This window comes from Hipposideros armiger, unplaced genomic scaffold (assembly GCF_001890085.2).
Source record: "Hipposideros armiger isolate ML-2016 unplaced genomic scaffold, ASM189008v1 scaffold_15, whole genome shotgun sequence".
Taxonomy (NCBI): Eukaryota; Metazoa; Chordata; class Mammalia; order Chiroptera; family Hipposideridae; genus Hipposideros; species Hipposideros armiger.
In genome coordinates, this window is record NW_017731365.1 from 4,928,701 (window position 1) to 4,945,890 (window position 17,190).

At 44.2% G+C, this 17,190-nt stretch overlaps 1 protein-coding gene and 1 pseudogene across 4 annotated transcripts in view; one reads left to right on the top strand and one right to left on the bottom strand.

Annotated features, from left to right (window-relative positions):
- Positions 1-231: 231 nt before the first annotated feature.
- MICU1 (mitochondrial calcium uptake 1) overlaps positions 232-17,190 on the bottom strand; it is a 216,148-nt gene continuing 199,189 nt past the window's right edge. For 2 of the 4 annotated variants that reach the window (XM_019625591.1, XM_019625582.1), the window contains 2 exons: positions 5,456-5,545; positions 232-1,235 (listed from right to left, as the gene is read on the bottom strand). In XM_019625591.1, the coding sequence (XP_019481136.1) occupies positions 1,075-1,235; positions 5,456-5,545 (251 nt within the window). In that variant the 3' untranslated portion in view covers positions 232-1,074. The remainder of the gene's footprint in view (positions 1,236-5,455; positions 5,546-17,190) is intronic. The other 2 variants (XM_019625577.1, XM_019625567.1) reach the window with 1 other exon arrangement.
- LOC109371725 (40S ribosomal protein S12 pseudogene) lies at positions 1,562-3,254 on the top strand (annotated as a pseudogene).

Below are 17,190 nucleotides of genomic sequence, written 5' to 3' on the forward strand. Positions count from 1 at the left end.
GGGGGGATCAGTAATCAAGGACTGTCTACATTGGCCCAGGATGAAATGCTGTCCAAACTATGCTGGGACAATGCCCCCCGACCTACAAATGCCCTCACTTTTTGTTTGGGCCTAAAGTTGCCTTTCAAGAGGAAGAACCAGACTCTGGTAGACAGAAAACAGGTATGCTGCTCACAGGCTCTCAAACCCAGCAGAGACGTGAAATGAAAAGGGCCCCAGAGGATCCTAAAATAAAGGAGACAAGAGCCTTTGGGGGGTTTATTGCAAACTATTATAATTAAAGTGATATTTTACAAGTGTTTCTGACAGAGGGCAGGCAAGCTCTGAGCCAGGCCTCAGCTTCAAAAGCACACTCCTGGAGGGGAAATGGCACTGGCAGAGAATGTGCACTCAATCACTGCTGCTCATTAGGCCCTGAATTGCAGTGGAGTCTTCTTAGGGAGTTGAGAGCCGGTGGGCAGCTGCTTTAAATTCCAAATCTTGCTCCATTCCCACTGTGCGCATCACCGTCCTGAAGCAGGCCTCAGAGCCACCTGGGGGACCAACACAGGTCGGTTCCTCTGGCCCAGGCTTCCTGCCAGCTCAGGGTGGCCCAGTCACCCTCATTATCATTCATTACAGACTTCCTTTTGTCTGCCAGAGGTTTTCCCAACTTATAGCTTAAAAGCACCAGCTAGCAAAAGCAAGGAATGTTCTTGTTAATGTAAATCCATAGCAAAATTGACTCGAGAACTGGGTGTTTCCCAGGGTTGGCATCTGTGAATGTCCCCGTGCATTCTTCTTCCATACGGTGCTTGAATGGGTAGTGCTGTTGACGGTGCTCAAAGTCTGAGTTTTTAGGGCTTATTGATTTTTTTGAGAACCTATGGGGATAGTCACTGGGCAGAATCAGAGCCTGGCAGAACACTGGGACTGGGGGAGGGTGGAGAGCGGAAACTGGTTGAGTCCTGAGAGCATTTCCAGAAGGAAGGGAGCAGGGTTTCCAGAAGCAGCAGCAGGAAGGGCTGTTCCAAGGCTCTGCTCAAGGGGCCGGGGTGCTGGGGCGTAGGAGGCGGCCCCTCTTGCTGTTCTGCGTTACTGTTTGGGCAACGCAAAGTCCCAGGCGGCATCCTGCGCACATTTCCACATGGCCTGCATGAGGCGGGTGAAGCCCATGTCTTTGGGCTTCTCCAGGCCTCTCATCAGCCGCTGCTTCATGATGGAAACAAATTCCTTATTGCTCAGCTCCCCATTGCCTAGAGGAAGAGGCAAACACAAGGATAAGTGGGGGCCTTGGAACAAAGACACTGAGAAAATTCCATTGTTCACACAGTGTGGGTTCCGAAGCCCAGTGCTCTCTCGCAGCCAAATTCAATTCTCTTGGCTTGAAGTGAACTGGTTTTCTCCCTCCTTAATGTTTCTGACTGCATGCAGCTCAGCGACAGTTTAGTGCAGTGTGACCAAGTTAAAGGAGAATATGTCAGGTCCTGTGCTAGGTGTTGTGAATAAGGCGGTAAGTAAGACTTTGTTCCTTGAAATATTCCCAGGTTGTGGGAGAGACAACAGTGTGGTCAGTGCCATAATGGGGTAAACAGAGAATGCTATGGGGGCCCCGAGGAAGACTATCTAAACCAGGCTGGGGTGGTGCAAGTACAGAGCAGTAAAGGCTTTCTGGAGGTGACTCTTGAGTTGAATCCCAAAGGATGAACAGGAATTGGCCAAGTAAAGGGGAGTGAGATGGGGGAGGCATTCCAATAGTGGGAGCAGCATGAGCCAAGGCACAGGCAGGGAGCAGCACGGCTGATGGAGGACTCCAGTGGTCAGGTACCCCAACAAAGGTGGGGGCGTGGCAAGGACACTAAAGAGGCAAGCAGGAGATAGGTCCCCCAAGGATCTTGCATTTTTGTTGAAGGGTTTGCACTTTATCATCTAGGCATGGAGCACCAGGGAAGGACTGGCAGTAGGGGAGTAAGATGTAGTTAGATTTCCATTTTAGATAGATTTCTCTGGTTGGATATATGGGGATGGGCCTGGTGAGTGGCACGGCTGGGGTATGGAAGCCAGTTAGGAGACCTTTGCAATAGTCCAGGTGAGAAGTGATGAGGGCTTTTCATGGTGAAAAACAAAAGCACAATCTGGCTTTGTTAGCCCATTTTCTCATGGCTTCCCTTTCTACCCTCTTCAATGGCAGACTCACAGGTCTGGAAGAGAACTTGGAGAGCATCGGGTTTAACCAAAGCTCACCTCTCAAGTCACATGGCACAGTAACCACTCCATAGTAGAAGACGGGTACCCTTTCACTAGGTGCCCAGGAATAAATGTCTGCTGATTCAGAGAATGGCAGCCAATACCAGTGGTGATAAGGCAATGGGAAACCAGCAGACAGATCTCTCTACTAATGATGGGTCTGGGAAGAGAATGGAAAGAGCGAATACATGGTTTCCTTTTGTAGAGAGTATCTGAAAACCTAAACTGGCCCATGTTTTCTGGCTGAAGAGAGCAGCCTCAGATATCTCACAGCAAGATTAAACAAGCGAACGAAAACAGCTAAAACTAGTCCTTGGCACTAGAAGTCAGGCACGTGGCTGCCCTTGGGAGAGGTGACTGGGAGGCAGCCTGGAAGGGTGACTGGAGGGGTACTTCGTGGTCCAGGTAATGGGATGTTTCTGGATAATGGTGGTTACACAGATATGGTCGGTTTTTAACAAATTTATTAAGCTGTACAGCTATCATATTTGCACTTTTCAGTTCATTATACCTCAATATAGAAAGTTTAAAAGTAGCCTGGCTGGGGCTCCTTCCCTGTCGCTGGAGCAGCTTGTTGGCGGAGGCTTGGGTGCATTCGAGATTCGGCTCCACCCATAACCCACCGGCAGGGCCGAGGAAGGCATTGCTGCTGGAGGTGTCACAGATGTGAGTGCTGCTTTACAGGAGGTGCTGAACACTGCCCTCAGCCTCGACGGCCTGGCACGGGGCATTCGCGAAGCTGCCAAAGCCTCAGCCAAGCGCCCAGCCCATCTCTGTGTGCTCGCATCCAACTGTGATGAACCCACCTACGTCAAGTTGGTGGAGGGAGGCCCTGTGTGCTGCACATCAAATTGACCTAACTGAGGCTGCTGACAACAAGGAGCTAGGGGAAGGGGCGGGCCTCTGTAAAATGGATGGAGAGGGAAAACCCTGTGAAATGGTTGGTTCAGGTGTGTGGGGGTTAGGGCTCTGGCAAAGAGGCTCAGGCAAAGGATGCCATCGAGGAGTACTTCAAATGCAAAAAATGAACAATAAACTTGGCTTTTATTAAAAAAAAAAAAAGTAGCCTGGCTGGACTGAAAAGTCATCAGTCATATGGCTAATTAAGAATGTAAAATGTAAAAGAACAAAAATGTCTCTGTAAGATTCTTAATATTTTATATAAAAAAAGAAGCTTCAGATGACAAAAATCTGAAGTAATTTCACTCAAACTACCATGGCATTTGCTTCCTGCTTTGCAATGGCCTGGGCTGACCAGTCTGACTGGATTCTGTCACCTCTGAACCAGGTATATGAGTGAATGTCACTCGTGTGTGTGTATGATCCGTGAGGACAACTCTAAATTCTGTGAACAAGTCTGTCCGAAACTCGGAATTTTCTGTCCTCTGACATTTTGACCTCAGACCCTGCACTGATAGAAATAACAATGCTTTTAAATTTAATATATATACATACGTACTTCGTTTTTCCTGTAGATTAAGAAAATGAGTCCCAGGGATGTTAAATGATTTTCCAAGGTGATTCAAGTAGATATTGCTTTTAAAAGGTTGGAAAATCAAATATCATTTCCAGGCCTTCCCAGGAGAAGAGGGGAACTGTGAAGCTGGTTGCCGTTATTCCCACATTCACTTCACAGACCAGCTCTAGGATACTGGCTTCAAAAATTATAAAAATAAATGTGTTTTGGAAAAAACTCAAAGCACCTACATGTGATTAGAGTAAAATAAAAATCTGGGAACTGTTAATTTCTCTACAACAGTGCTGTTCATTAGAACTCTCTTTGATGGGGGAAATGTTTTTATCATAGCTACTGGCCACATGTGGCTGCTGAGCACTTGAAATGTGGCTAGGGAGACCGAGGAACTGAGTTTTAAAGTATATTTAACTTTAATTAATTTAAATGTAAATAGTCACATGTAACTAGTGGTATCATATTGGACAGGACAGCCTAGAGAATAAGCCACCCCTAACTGAGGGTGAGGCCAGCTCCTTGTCCGAGCCCTGGGACTTCCCTTGACTCAGGCCTCGGTTGTGGGTGCAGGTGGCAGATTTAAACAACTCAAGTTCAACTTAATAACTAAAATAAGTTAATGAACACCTTTTATGTGCAAAGTACCAGCCGAGGTCCTATGAGGGGAGGCAGGGTGTCCAAAGGTGGACACGACTTGTAATTGCCCTTAAAAAGCTTACAATTTAGTGGGGACGTTAGGCCACATACACAGAGATAAAGTGTAACATGTAGCAACGCAGACAAATTGAATGAACCAAGTTAAGCAATGAAATAACCAGTGATTCATTATGCTGGGGACAAAATGGAAGGGTTCACATAGGCAGAAGCTTTTGAGATGCTTCTTGAATCCCATTAGCCTTGCTTCCTGGAGGAAGAGGAACAACGAATGCTGGCTGTGAGACAGGCAATGGAGGTAATACAGTATAGAGGGAGGCAGCACAGCTTCGATGCACATCTTGGTTCTGCCATCTACGACTACCTTTGTGATCCTGGGAGAGTTACTTAACCTCTCTGAGTCTCAGCTTCCTTATCTGTAAAATGTGGCTAATCATTTCTATGTCAGAGGATTAAACGAGCAGCTTAGCACAGTGCCTGGCTCATAGTAAGCACTGAAAACAGTGTGAGCCTCCATTGTGAATATTAGCATTATGTCAGCCAACAGAGCTGAGAAATAATGGCACAGCGGACCAGGATCTCTGAGGTGGGCTAACACAAGGGTGGTGAGACACAACAGACTGCTGCGAGCTGGAATCCTAGAATGGAGTGTGAATGATTGAAATAGGCCTTGGCAGGCAGAGAGAGCACTACCAACCTTCTTCCTAGGGACATTCAAATACTCGAGTGCTCCTAATCTACTAAACAGCAAACTGGGTCCAATATTTTTGTTTCCATTTTTTTGAGTTTTTCTACTTAAGTTTATTCTTTATTTCACTTTTAAAACACTACTATAGTTGAACTGTTTCCATTTTTAAGATCCTTATGATCACATATTCATTTAGGCCTACAGGGAAATTTGAATTACTAGAAGAAATGGAAAACACAAGCCAGGACCAGGGGTTACATTTCTCAATGTCATGATGCTGTGGGCTGAGCTATAGATGTGAGAAAGGGGTAAGGTGAAGGGGTACAGGCTAGTGTACTGGAACTGTCTGGAGGGCTCCATTCTAAACAATGGCAGTACGGCTCTGTTCCCGCCTGACTCCAGGGGGCCTCACTCACCATCGCAGTCAAAGAGTGCAAACACCACATCACACACGTGGTCTGAGAGTTCCACTTTAGCCACTGTCCTGGCCACCTGCTGCATGGTCACTGAAAGAAGAAAGAAAGAAGGTAAATTTGCACAGCAGAGGGACTTTCATTTTGCTTTCTCTGAATGGGGGGATAAAAGAGTTTTATGAAAATTCATAACAAAAGAGTTTTCAACTGTATTTGAGTCATATTTAAAAAAAATGATAATTTAAATTTTAATCTATAACTCCCTTTCCTTTTCACCTCAGGTTCTATTCTTTTCTACTGTTGCTATACTTTAAGAGGTGTACATAGTTAAGTAAGAATGCCTGATATTAAGTTTATGGAGACAGAAAGTAGATTAGGGGTTACCAGGGGCTCGGGGGAGGGAGGAATGTGGAGTTGGTGGTAATGGGTAAAGATTTCTGTTTGGGGTGATGGAAAAGTTTTGGAAATAGATAATGGTGGTGGTTGTACAATATTGTGAATGTAATTAATGCCACTGACTTGTACACTTAAAAATGGTTTAAGGGCCGGCTGAGTGGTACATTGGTTAAGAACTGGCTTGGGATGCCAGAGGGCCTCGGTTCGGATCCCACATATGAGGGCCAGTGACACTGCCCTCCAAAGCTAAGATGCTGAACAACAGCTCAACTTGGAGCTGGGCTCCTGTGAGTCACCGGCGATGGCATAGGCTGCAGCCCCTGCTGCAGTGCGTTGCCATGGGCTACCATGTGTAGCCAGCAGCCGCAGTGAGCGGCTGTCCAGAAGCTGGCGACTGATCTGCCTCGACCAGGAAGAGCACAATGATGGTGCCAACTTGGGCCAGTGAAGCAACGTCCTCCACAACTAGACTGAAGAACAAAACGACAGCAACTTGTCTGTTCCCCTTCCCCCAATTCCCCAATAAAAATAATTTTAAAAAAATCTTAAAAAAAAAAAAGGTTTAAAATGGGGGCCGGCCGAGTGGCTCAGTTGGTTAAGAGCGCGAACTCTGAGCAACAGGGTCACCAGTCTGATTCCACATGGGCCAGTGAGCTGCGCCCGAGCTGAGCTGCCAACAGGTGGCAGGATGACTCAGCTGGTGAGAGCACATGCTCCTAGCAGCAAGGTTGCTGGTTCGACTCCCTCATGGTATGGTGGGCTGTGTCCCCCGCAACTAAGATTAAACACAGCACCTTGAGCTGAGCGGAGCTGCCGATGGGAAGCCAGATGGTGACTGGACTTGGAGCTGAGCTAGCTGTGCCCTCCACAACTAAGACTGAAGGACAACTTGGCTTTTCCTCTTCCCCAATTCCCTAACATTGTTCCCCTTCCCCAATCCACCCCCACCGAAAAAAAGAATCTAAAAGTAAAAAAGGTTTAAATGACATCTTTTATGTTATTTTACCACAATAAAAATTTAAAAAGTGAAGGGGTTTGGGGGGTGGTAGATGAAGGTAAAAGGGATCAAATATCTGGTGATGGAAGGAAAACTGACTTTGGGTGGTGACACACAAGGTGATATACAGATGATGTATTACAGAAATGTACACCTGAAACCTATGTAACTTTACTAACCATTGTCACCCCAATAAATTTAAATAAAAAAAAAGTGAAAATCCACATAGTATTTAAGGATGGGATTCTAACAGTCTAGAGCATACAGTGGTGGTTTTTCTAATAAATGATTACCAGAAGAATACCTTGAAAAAAAAAAAAAGAATGCCTGATATTACTGTAGTCCCCTTGTTGGCATTTCCCTCCCACTGGAAAGAACATGATAACAAAAAGTCAAGGAAATAACCAGGCAGCAAAAGGCACAGGAAGTGGGGACTAAGGAGGCTTGTCTCAGTTACTGATTGACAGCTCCTTGCCCCTCGTCCCTGCAAGTTTCCCACCAGCCACTGGTCCTTTCTAACTGTGTGCCTCTTGGGATAAGCAGTGGCCCCCATCTTGCTAATTCAGTATGCAGCCTTTTTTGTTTGTCTTTTCCTACACCTCAGCAGAAAATCTCTTCTCTCTTGCCATTTTCTCTTTCTCTGACATTTACTATTAAACACTAGCAATCATGTGAGAATTGGTTCTCATGAAAAACAAGCCAGGAAGGACTAGGCAATTTTCACTGCCTTTTCTCTGATTTATCCAGATCTAGCTACATTTATAAATTCTCTATATAATTATAAATTATGTTACTGTTTATAGACATAGTCTTAAGTGAGGTAAAACTCAGAGGAAAGAAAAGGACTAATTTCTATTTATCCAGAAGCAATGTGAACTTTAAACTAGAATCAGTGTGCCTTCTCTGCTTATTTTATTCCTACAGCTTCAGTTCCTTCTGTCACGTTTTTCTGCATTCGCCCTTTCACTTCACCTCTGTCACCTCCTTATATTCAGTGCCCCCAAGGTCGGCAGATACAAATGCCAGAGCAATGCAGAGGAGCAAGGTGAGGCAGTAGGAAAATTGGGAAGTCACAAGACCTGAGCTTTCGTCCTGGCTTCACCACCCACATTCTGTGTGAGTCTGACGGGGTCGCTTGATCTCTTTAGATTTAATTTTCTCATATTCAAGGGAGGGGATGTCACATGATAACTGCGGAGGTGGCTTAGCGGTGCAGAAAACAGTTTATTGGTGTTTCCTAGAATCTGAGGGTGGGTGGAGATAGACAGGAATAGCTGAGGATCTTGTCTGGCAAAGGGCAGAGGAGAAGTAGTGTTGGCCACAAGCTAGTTCGAAGCCTCTGGCTGGAGGGGGACGGTGCTGCTCAGAAGGGTGGGAAGAGCCAGTTTCCTCTTCCTGCAGCTTCGGTGGCTGTTCGCACTGCCATTTCTCTCAGGATGTGAGTTAGGATGAAGGAGGAATCAATGCCCCTTGGGACTAGAAGACTTAAGCAGAAAGATACTGTTGTGATGGGTGCTCCTGAGGTGTGGTTAACTGCTGGAGGGGGCACTGGGGAATCCACAAGGCGGCAGGAGTTCTAGGATTTAGAAACAGCCTCGGAGGTCTAAACACTCGGTTTTTCTCAGCTGGCCCAGGAAGAACTGATTCCTGGTAACTAAGTGGCAGGGGAGGAACAGAAATTAGAAAGCCGATTTACAGTGAGAATAGTAACTGTTTAGAGAACGAAAATGAAAACAGCTGGTTATTATTCTTCTCAGTTGGAAAATATACTAAGAAAACTCAATTCACCTCAGAAGGTTGTTCAGTGAAAAAAACAGAATCAGATCAGAGGAAACTGAACGCTCTCCAACTGTGATAGCCAACTGAATTACCCTTTGCGGCCCCAGAAATATGTCCTGAGAAGTGGATCAAAGCCAGTTCTGTATTAGATAAACATGAGTGCTTTTTGTTAACCATTCCTTTTTCTGCATTTCACATCAACCCCACACTTCTGTTGTAACTGATGACTACCCCCTTTTTCTCTTTCCCAGTTCTTCCATTATCTCAGGGCAAAGTGCCCACTGCCAATTCCTCTTGATATTCCAAGCGCCCATCCTTCTCCCCACGGAGGTGGGCCCTTTCTGCTAAATAAACCATTAACTAAAATAATATCCAAGGATGTCAGTGAGGGCTCTTGATCATTTTTAGTGATAAAGTGGTATTAACTGGCTGTGGAACAGGGACTTCTGGAGGCCACCAGCAGGACGGCCTCATTACCAATGCCATCTCTTGACAGTTATAAATTAAGTTCCATCTCATATGGAGGGCTCTGACGCCAGGTGTACTGTAGGAGGAAGAACCAGGGCTGCTAAGTCATTGCAACTCAAATCAAGGAAATGTTACCAGCCAGCAAGCAGCCTAGCGGGGATGCCCTTTCACAGTCCAAGATCTTCAGGCCCCCAGGGTGTGAATCAGAGCAAAAGAGGAAACAAACGTTTAACTAGATGGTGTGCTGTCAAGCTGGGAGTGCTTGGGACAAGTGGGATGACAGCAGGTCACAAGCCAAGTGCTTAACTTGGTCCTGAGAATTGGCTTATTCATATTTGCTTCCACATCCCTGAATCAATCACAAAGTCTTAATTAAACCACAGGAAGAAAAACAACCCACTCCCTCCCCCGCCCCCAATATTGACTTCCCCATGCAGACTAGTTATTGGTACTGGAATCTGGGCTTCCCCTATTTGATGCTGCTGATTGACTGATGGCTAGAATTCTAGTTTCTAATCTGAAAGATGTCCACATAGAGCATGACGTCACTCTGGAGAAGGCCTAGGTTTCCAAGGCCCATGTATTCCTTTTGTACAAATCTGGTCCAGCTGCCTGAACAATAGATGGATATGAGATTAGGTAATTTCTACTAGGTTGGGATAGGGAAGAGCTTTTAGACGTGGGCTCAAATGGTACTCAAAAATGTACCATCTGGTTTTTTGAAAAGTCCAGGCAGAACCTGAGTTGTGCCAGGTTCCCAATCTACTCGTTGGCATGGTCCATGACTGGACAATTCAACAGTGGAAAGAAACACGTGCTAGGCTTGTTTGACTGTAATGTCAGAAACTACATTACATAACCCACAATAGTCACACAGAATAAAGGAGAGTTCTAAAGTATAAGATCCCAAATATCCAATAGAATCAGAGAATTTGGAACTGGAAGAGACCTCAGAGGAAACGTGAAATCCAGAGAAATTAAATAACAAAGCTGGCTGGTAGCAGCTGGGTCTGGAATCTAGGTCTGCTGACGTCCAGCCCAGTGATCTTTTCCCCGTACACACCGGGTCCACTCGATCCCTTATGTGGACGATACTATTCCCCTTCATAAATCTGTCACCCTAAACAAGAGAAAGAGCTCAGATGAAAGAAAAGCCAAGTTGGGGGATGCTCAGTGCCCGTGGGCAGGGGTGAATAAGCGAACGGCCGGGGGTTGTGGGCAGCCAGCATTAAGGTTTGACCACAGATCTACACATTCCCTTGGAACTTACAGACAATTTCAGGGACAACTGAAAAGGTTTATTAAGCAGTAACCCAATGAAACGCCTATGAAATAATGGTGGTCCTGGGAGCTTTTCCCCACAGCCGCCTCTGATGCACAGATACAGCTACAGACAGCATGACCCAGTTAGGAGCTGCTGTTCTCCTAATGCAAAGGTGTTTGGAAAGGTGATATGCCAAGTTGGGCTGACAGTCTCTGGCTGTGTGGCCATGTGACTATTCCTGCCTTCCTGGACTGCTGTGGAGAGAATCAAAGGCTGGCTTGTGACTGCCAAGGTTAAATGAGGGGAGGCATTTCTTTTTCAGCCCTGGAGAGGCTTATGATGCAGATGTCTTAGTTTCTTAAGTCCTTTCCTAGATGGCTTTGTGGGGACAGCGGGAAGAATTTTCTCTTAATGAGCACTTGTCCTTTCTTTTTATCTTCTTCCAAGATACTTTGGCTAATATAACACATATACTTTAACCTGATTCAGGCTGTGTGTGCGGGGATAGCATTTAGTAGAATTAGCAATTTAAGGAGCCAAGAGCAATGCAGTATACCACTAATAAAAATAACTATTTCTTTGCACAGTGCTTTAGAGCCATGGGCAGGTTGACCCCCTCTGTGTGCGCAGGCTGCCCACCTGTCAGAGGTGATGGAAGTCCTGGCTCCTAAATACTGGTATATGCCATGGAAAAAACCTGCAGCCAGGTTTTCCGAACCTCATCCCAGATGACTGCTTCAATGGACCTATGTGATGAATCCTGTACAAACTGATTTACAGTAAGAGTTATTGCCATATCCAGTATTGTATCTAGTTTCATAAAAAATCCTCACCATGGGGGCGGCCGGTTAGCTCAGTTGGCTAGAGCGCAGTGCTCACAACACCAAGGCTGTCGGTTCCATCCCCACGTGGGTTGCTGAGCTGTGGCCTCCACAACTAGATTGAAACAACTACTTGACTTGGAGCTGATGGGTCTTGGAAAAACACACTGTTCCCCAATGAAAACAAAACAAAAGAAGTCTTACATTTAAAAAAAAAATAAAAAAAAAAATAAAAATACTCACTACATTTTGTCAACAAAGGGCAAGCATTTCTATCAGCACCACTGGGGGTCAGTGATTTCAGCTGATGCACCCAGGGGGCAATCACAGTTTAGTGGAGGAATTCACATGTACCCTTCAGATTGAGACATACATAGGAGAAATGTCAGATATATTAATAGACACATAAGAGGACAGTGGAATAGTTCGTATTTGGTAGAAAGTACATCTGGGATCTGAATTCTAAAGGATTAAAGAGACAGGCTGCCCCAGATCTGTGCGTGTTTGGTAGTGGGTGATGTGGGGTGGGGGTGGAGGAATCGGCTTGAATAAAGAACCGAAGGCAGGAAGGGGTGCTAATGCTGGACTAGAGAGCTAGAACAGAAGGTGCAGGGGTGGGGAGCAGTGCATCAGGGTAGGTTTCACAGAGGGCCAGTCACGGCTCCTTGCAAATATTTATAACAAAGCCCAGTCTTACTTGGAGACCAATTTACCATACTAACTTGCTTTTCCCTCTTAGGCTCTTTAAAATTTCATTTTTTTAAAAAAAGATTTTATTGGGGAATTGGGGGAGGGAACAGCATTGGGAAATTGGGGAAGAGGAACAGACAAGTTGCTGTCCTTTTGTTCTTCAGTCTCGTTGTGGAGGACGTTGCTTCACTGGCCCATGTTGGTATTGTGATCATTGCGCTCTTCCCGGCTGAGGCAGATTGGTTGCCGGCCATTGGATAGCTGCTCACGGCAGCTCTTGGCAGCTCACGCTGGCTGCCGGCCACTCACAGTAGCTTTACGGCAGCCCCTGCAGCCCCACTGCAGCCTACGCCATTGCTGGCGACTCCCGGCAGCCCTGCTCCAAGTCGAGTTGTTGTTCACCATCTTAGCCTGTAGAGGGTGCAGTGTCACTGGCCCATGTGGGATCCGAACTGGCAGCCCTGTTGCTCAGAGTTTGTGCTCCCAAGCCAACTCTTAACCAATGAGCCACTCGGCTGGCCCAAAATTTCATTCTTTTTATCTTAAAAAGCTATTTTTCATTTGTTCATACATTCACCTTGTGGAGAGAAAAGGAGCCACAGATTAAACCTGACAAGCTCAGGAGACTGAAAATAAGATGGTGTGAACACACACACACACAATTTTTTAACTAAATGGGCCATGGCAGGGAAGTCACTGTTTCGGTTTCCTCATAAAGTTAATCTGTGCCTTTCAGTGGGCCTGTTTGATGTCTTACTGTACCTAAGATAACATTTCAGGAATGTCAGTAATCCTTTTTCTGGACCAGAGCTGGGAACTGCAAAATTCCTCATTATTATGCTTGTCTCCTGATTACCATCTCTATGTGCTGTAAAGAGCAAACTGTTAGGGATCCTGCACCCACCTGTGTGGGAGGAGTACCTGTCTCTCCAATGTAGTTTTATCCAATCCCAGAGATTTCCCTCGCTTTGCTTTCTCCCACCCCCTTAATCTATCACCAATGGATTTCATGTAACCCTCCTCCTTTGATTTTATGTATAAAATAAGCTGCAAACCACCATTTCACGGAGCATTTTCTCAATCCGTTGAGATTTTGTTTCCTGGCAACTGTCGACAGTTTGGCTCAAATAAACTCTTATAAGTTTTCTTTTAGGCTGGATGTTTTTCATCAACAACCTGTTTCAATATTCAAATGGTACTATGAGTTGAAGTCTCCCTCCCCACCTTACCCCCCAGTTGTCACCGAGCTGTCCAGAGGCAACCAGTATCTCCAGTTTCCCCAGAAATATTATATGGATATAAAATGGAATATTTATCTTTCATTTCTTCTTACAAAAATGGTAGTACTCTAAAATATAGTTTTGCTTTTTTTACTCATTTACTCAGTTTTACTCATTTAACAACATATCTTAGAAAGAATTCCATACCAGTTCATAAACAGTTCCTTTAAACAGCTTCATAGTATTCCACTGACAAGATACATCATTATTTAACCAATTCCTAATTTATCTTAACTTGAATATTGAGGAGGAAGTACCTTTTGTCCCCCCTTAACAAAATTACTTCCGTTGTGGTCTATAGTCAGCTTCAACAGACCCTGAATCTCTGAGAGCTAAAACGACAGCAACTGATATATTTAAATTCAGCTTGCTGAAATTATATGAAAGGCTAAATACTCTTCACATTTAAAAGTGTCTTATGAAAGCTTCGGAGGCTTCTAAGAGTAATGAACCTTGAAGTCCTCCAAGAAGCAATGCTCGCAATAAATACTAAATTGCTATACTTCCCTAGTTGGTGTAATTCCTTTCTGGTCCTTTTCTGTGTAGGATGTAATGTTGGCTGATTTTGTCCTTACTTATCTATTTATGTGGATGTTTTGACAGTTTGTCCCACCCTCGCCCTCCTCTCTGTCCCACTGGTAATCACGACTTCCTAAAGCAATGCGCTTTCTCCTTGGGGTGCTTATAAAATTTTACTAAATCACAAGCTATCAAAGCAACATAGTTAAGTGAGAATCAAACCTTAGAATTGCTAAGAGACTTTAAATTGGGGACAATAAACCAGGTTTCTGCAGAGAAAGTGCCTCATAAAGCAAACACTTCTTTCAGAATTTGAGCTTCCTTGTCTACATCATGAATAATTTTACTTCAAAAGATGGATGACTTTGCTTTAAATGAATGGAATCCTGGCCAACACTCCTCTTCACATATAAATGTTTTTACAAACTGAAACGATGAACTTGCTTCCCACAAACTTCAAAAGAACTTATAAAATAGGAGCTTAATTCCCCATAATGTCCTCCCCACACATCTTTGTGACACTCTTGCCTCCTGCCTTCATGCTACGGCTGTCTGCGGGATGCTCTCCCATACATTCTTGCTGTGAATTTCCCCCTATTTCTGCCTTCACATATAAGCAGTGAGTCCCCCATATAATTTTCTAGGTCCTTCTAGCAGCAGCAGGTGCTATGTACCAAAGAGAGCAGTGGTATGGAAGTCAGTGGACCTGACTCTCCAGCCTGTTTTGCATCACACTCAAATCTGTGAATTGAGCAAGTCATTTCCTTCCTGTGTAAACCAAGAGGTTAAAAACAATAAAGTAATGGTTTAAATAAAATGATTTCTAAGCTCTATTCCAGTCAAATTTTATGACTGCCATGTTGTCGTTGTTGTTTGTTTTTTGATAAAATGTCTTAAGTCAGTTAAAATGTTTGTATCTTCAGAAATCCTCAAAGAAAATCTAAAGGTGGGAATTTCTGGAATTACAGCTGGTGTGCTGGGCAGAATTCTGAGATGGGTCCCAACATTCCCACCCTCTGGTATATACACCCCGTATAATCTCCTCTCCTTGAGTGTGGGCAGACCCTGAGAATATGATGGTTTAGTACTCCTGTGATTTAGGTTATTTTATATGGAGAACGTAATAGGATAATCTCTCCCATGATTATGGTTATATAAGAATCCATCTCAGCACACTAGAGAATGAGTCTCCTGCTGGCTTTGAAGAAGTGAGTTGCCATGTTGTGAGAGGGCCTGTGAAAGGGCCACATGGCAAGGAACTGTGGTGGCCTACTGAGAGTGATCCCTAGCTGACAGCCAGCAAGAAAAAGGGGACCTTAGTCCTACAACTGAAAGGAATGGAATTCTGCCAAAAACCCAATTGAGCTTCGAGGAGGACCCTAAACTCCAGATGAGAATGCAACCCTTCTGACATCTTGATTTTAGCCTTGTTAAGACCCTGAGCAGAGAACCCAGCTATGCTGTGCCCAAACTCTGACTTGCAGGAACAGATAATAAACAGGTGTCATTTAAAGCTGCTAAACTTGTAGTAATTTGTTATGTAGCAAGAAAGCTAAGCGGGGAAGGTATTTATGGTTGTGAATGTCCTTTTGAGGTTCCTCAAACCATACTTCATATATACCTGTGCTCATTTTAGGTACGTTTTGCAGAATTGTCGCTCTTCTGCAACTACTAAACCAAGCTCCATTAATTAGATCTTATAGAGGCACTAGCCAAAGTCTAAGTTTTAAATTTCTCAAAAAGAAAATAAATTAAAACTGCCACCTTTCTTTTGGGAATTCAGCAGCCTTGCTCTGATTTCAAATGCACCTGATAATTATAAGCTAGTTCATTTTCACATAGATTTGGAAAAAACTTTAGGCTATAACTTGTCCCTTAAGACATTACTGGATTCCATAAAAAGCTGATGTAGTTATAGTCATAGAATTTCAAATCCGGAAGAACCCTTGGAGATATTTAATATAACTCTAACCTGGGGGTCAGAAAAGTTGTGACTTGCTCTTGGTGTCAAGAATATTAATGACATAGGAAGGTGTCATAGTCCTATCATTTCCTCCCTCACCCTAGGCTTTTATTTGAGCATTTCACCATCCTTCCAGGATCTGATCTTGTTTAGAATTAATTCACTCATTTATTCAACATTAATGGAATATCTCCTGTATATATAGAATTGTTCTAGGCTCAGAGAAGAACATAAAGATGTGGAAAACACGGTTTATGTCCTTGAGAATTTACAGTCTAGTAGAAAATTCTTCCATGACTGCTGAGGATGTTAGAGATACTAATAGGGGTTAGATATTCCTAGAAACAGAGAACATGTAAAGATGACACCTTCTGAAAGCAATAATCCCAAGAATTTGTGTATGAATGATGAAACTTAGGAAAAGCTAAAAGCTCCAATCCTCATTAATAAGTACAAACAACTTATAACTTCTAATTTGAACCTCCAAAGTGACTGAAAAAAAGCAGTAGATACTACTTCCTAAGAGAACAAAAGCTAAGCTTCATCAGGTCCTAGGGTGATCTTTTTATTTGTTTTTAAGTCACTTTTTACAAAGTTTCCATATTGGGATACATTGTTTCCAGTCTGTTAGTTCTTTAAGACAAGCAGGCCAAGAATTGTCACAAAGCTAGGGAGTAGCAGGTACTTGAATTCAGGTTTGAATTTAAAACCAAAATTTATGCTTATAAATTTCTTGCATATAGTTAACATGCAATAAATGCTAGATATTAGAACAGTATTTAAAAATGTAGGGGTGGGGGGGCTGGCTAAGTGGCTCAGTTGGTTAAGAGCTCGTTCAAGAGTGTGAGCTCTGAGCAACAGGGTCGCCGGTTTGATTCACCGCCTGAGCTGAGCTGCCACCAAGCTGCCAACAGTTGGTAGGATGGCTCAGCTAAAAAAAAAAAAAAAAAAAAGTGTAGGGGTGGCTGGTTGGCTCAGGTGGTTAGAGCGCGGGCTCGTAGTGCCAAGGTTGCCTCTTCAATTCCCACATGGGCTGGTAGGCTGCGCCCTCCACAACTTGATTGAAAACAACAACTTGACTTGGAGCTGATGGGTCCTGGAAAAAGCACTGTCCCCCTCCCCCAAAACAAATCAAAACAAAACAAAATAAATCATTTTTTTTTTCTGGTCAAGATGGTGGAGTAGGTAAATGCTGTGCTTGCATCTTCTCATGACCACATCAAAATTACAACTAAACTAAGAACAACCATCATTGAGAATCACCTGAAGTCTAGCTGAACTGAAGCCCTACAACTAAGGACATAAAAGAAGCCACTTCAAGACTGGTAGGAGGGGCAGAGACGTGGAATGTGACCATTAAAAATTGGGAGGGATCTCTCAGCTGCAGGGGCCCCCCTCAGAGAAGCAAAAGATCACAGCCCCAGGGTTCCCCAGCCCAGGGTTCCAGTGCCAGGGAGAGCAGTCCCCATAATTTCTGGTTGTGAAAACCAGTGGAGGTAGTGGCTGAGTGAAATGGAGAGCGGCTGCAGTCCCAGGTGCTCCTCTTAAAGGGCCCACACAC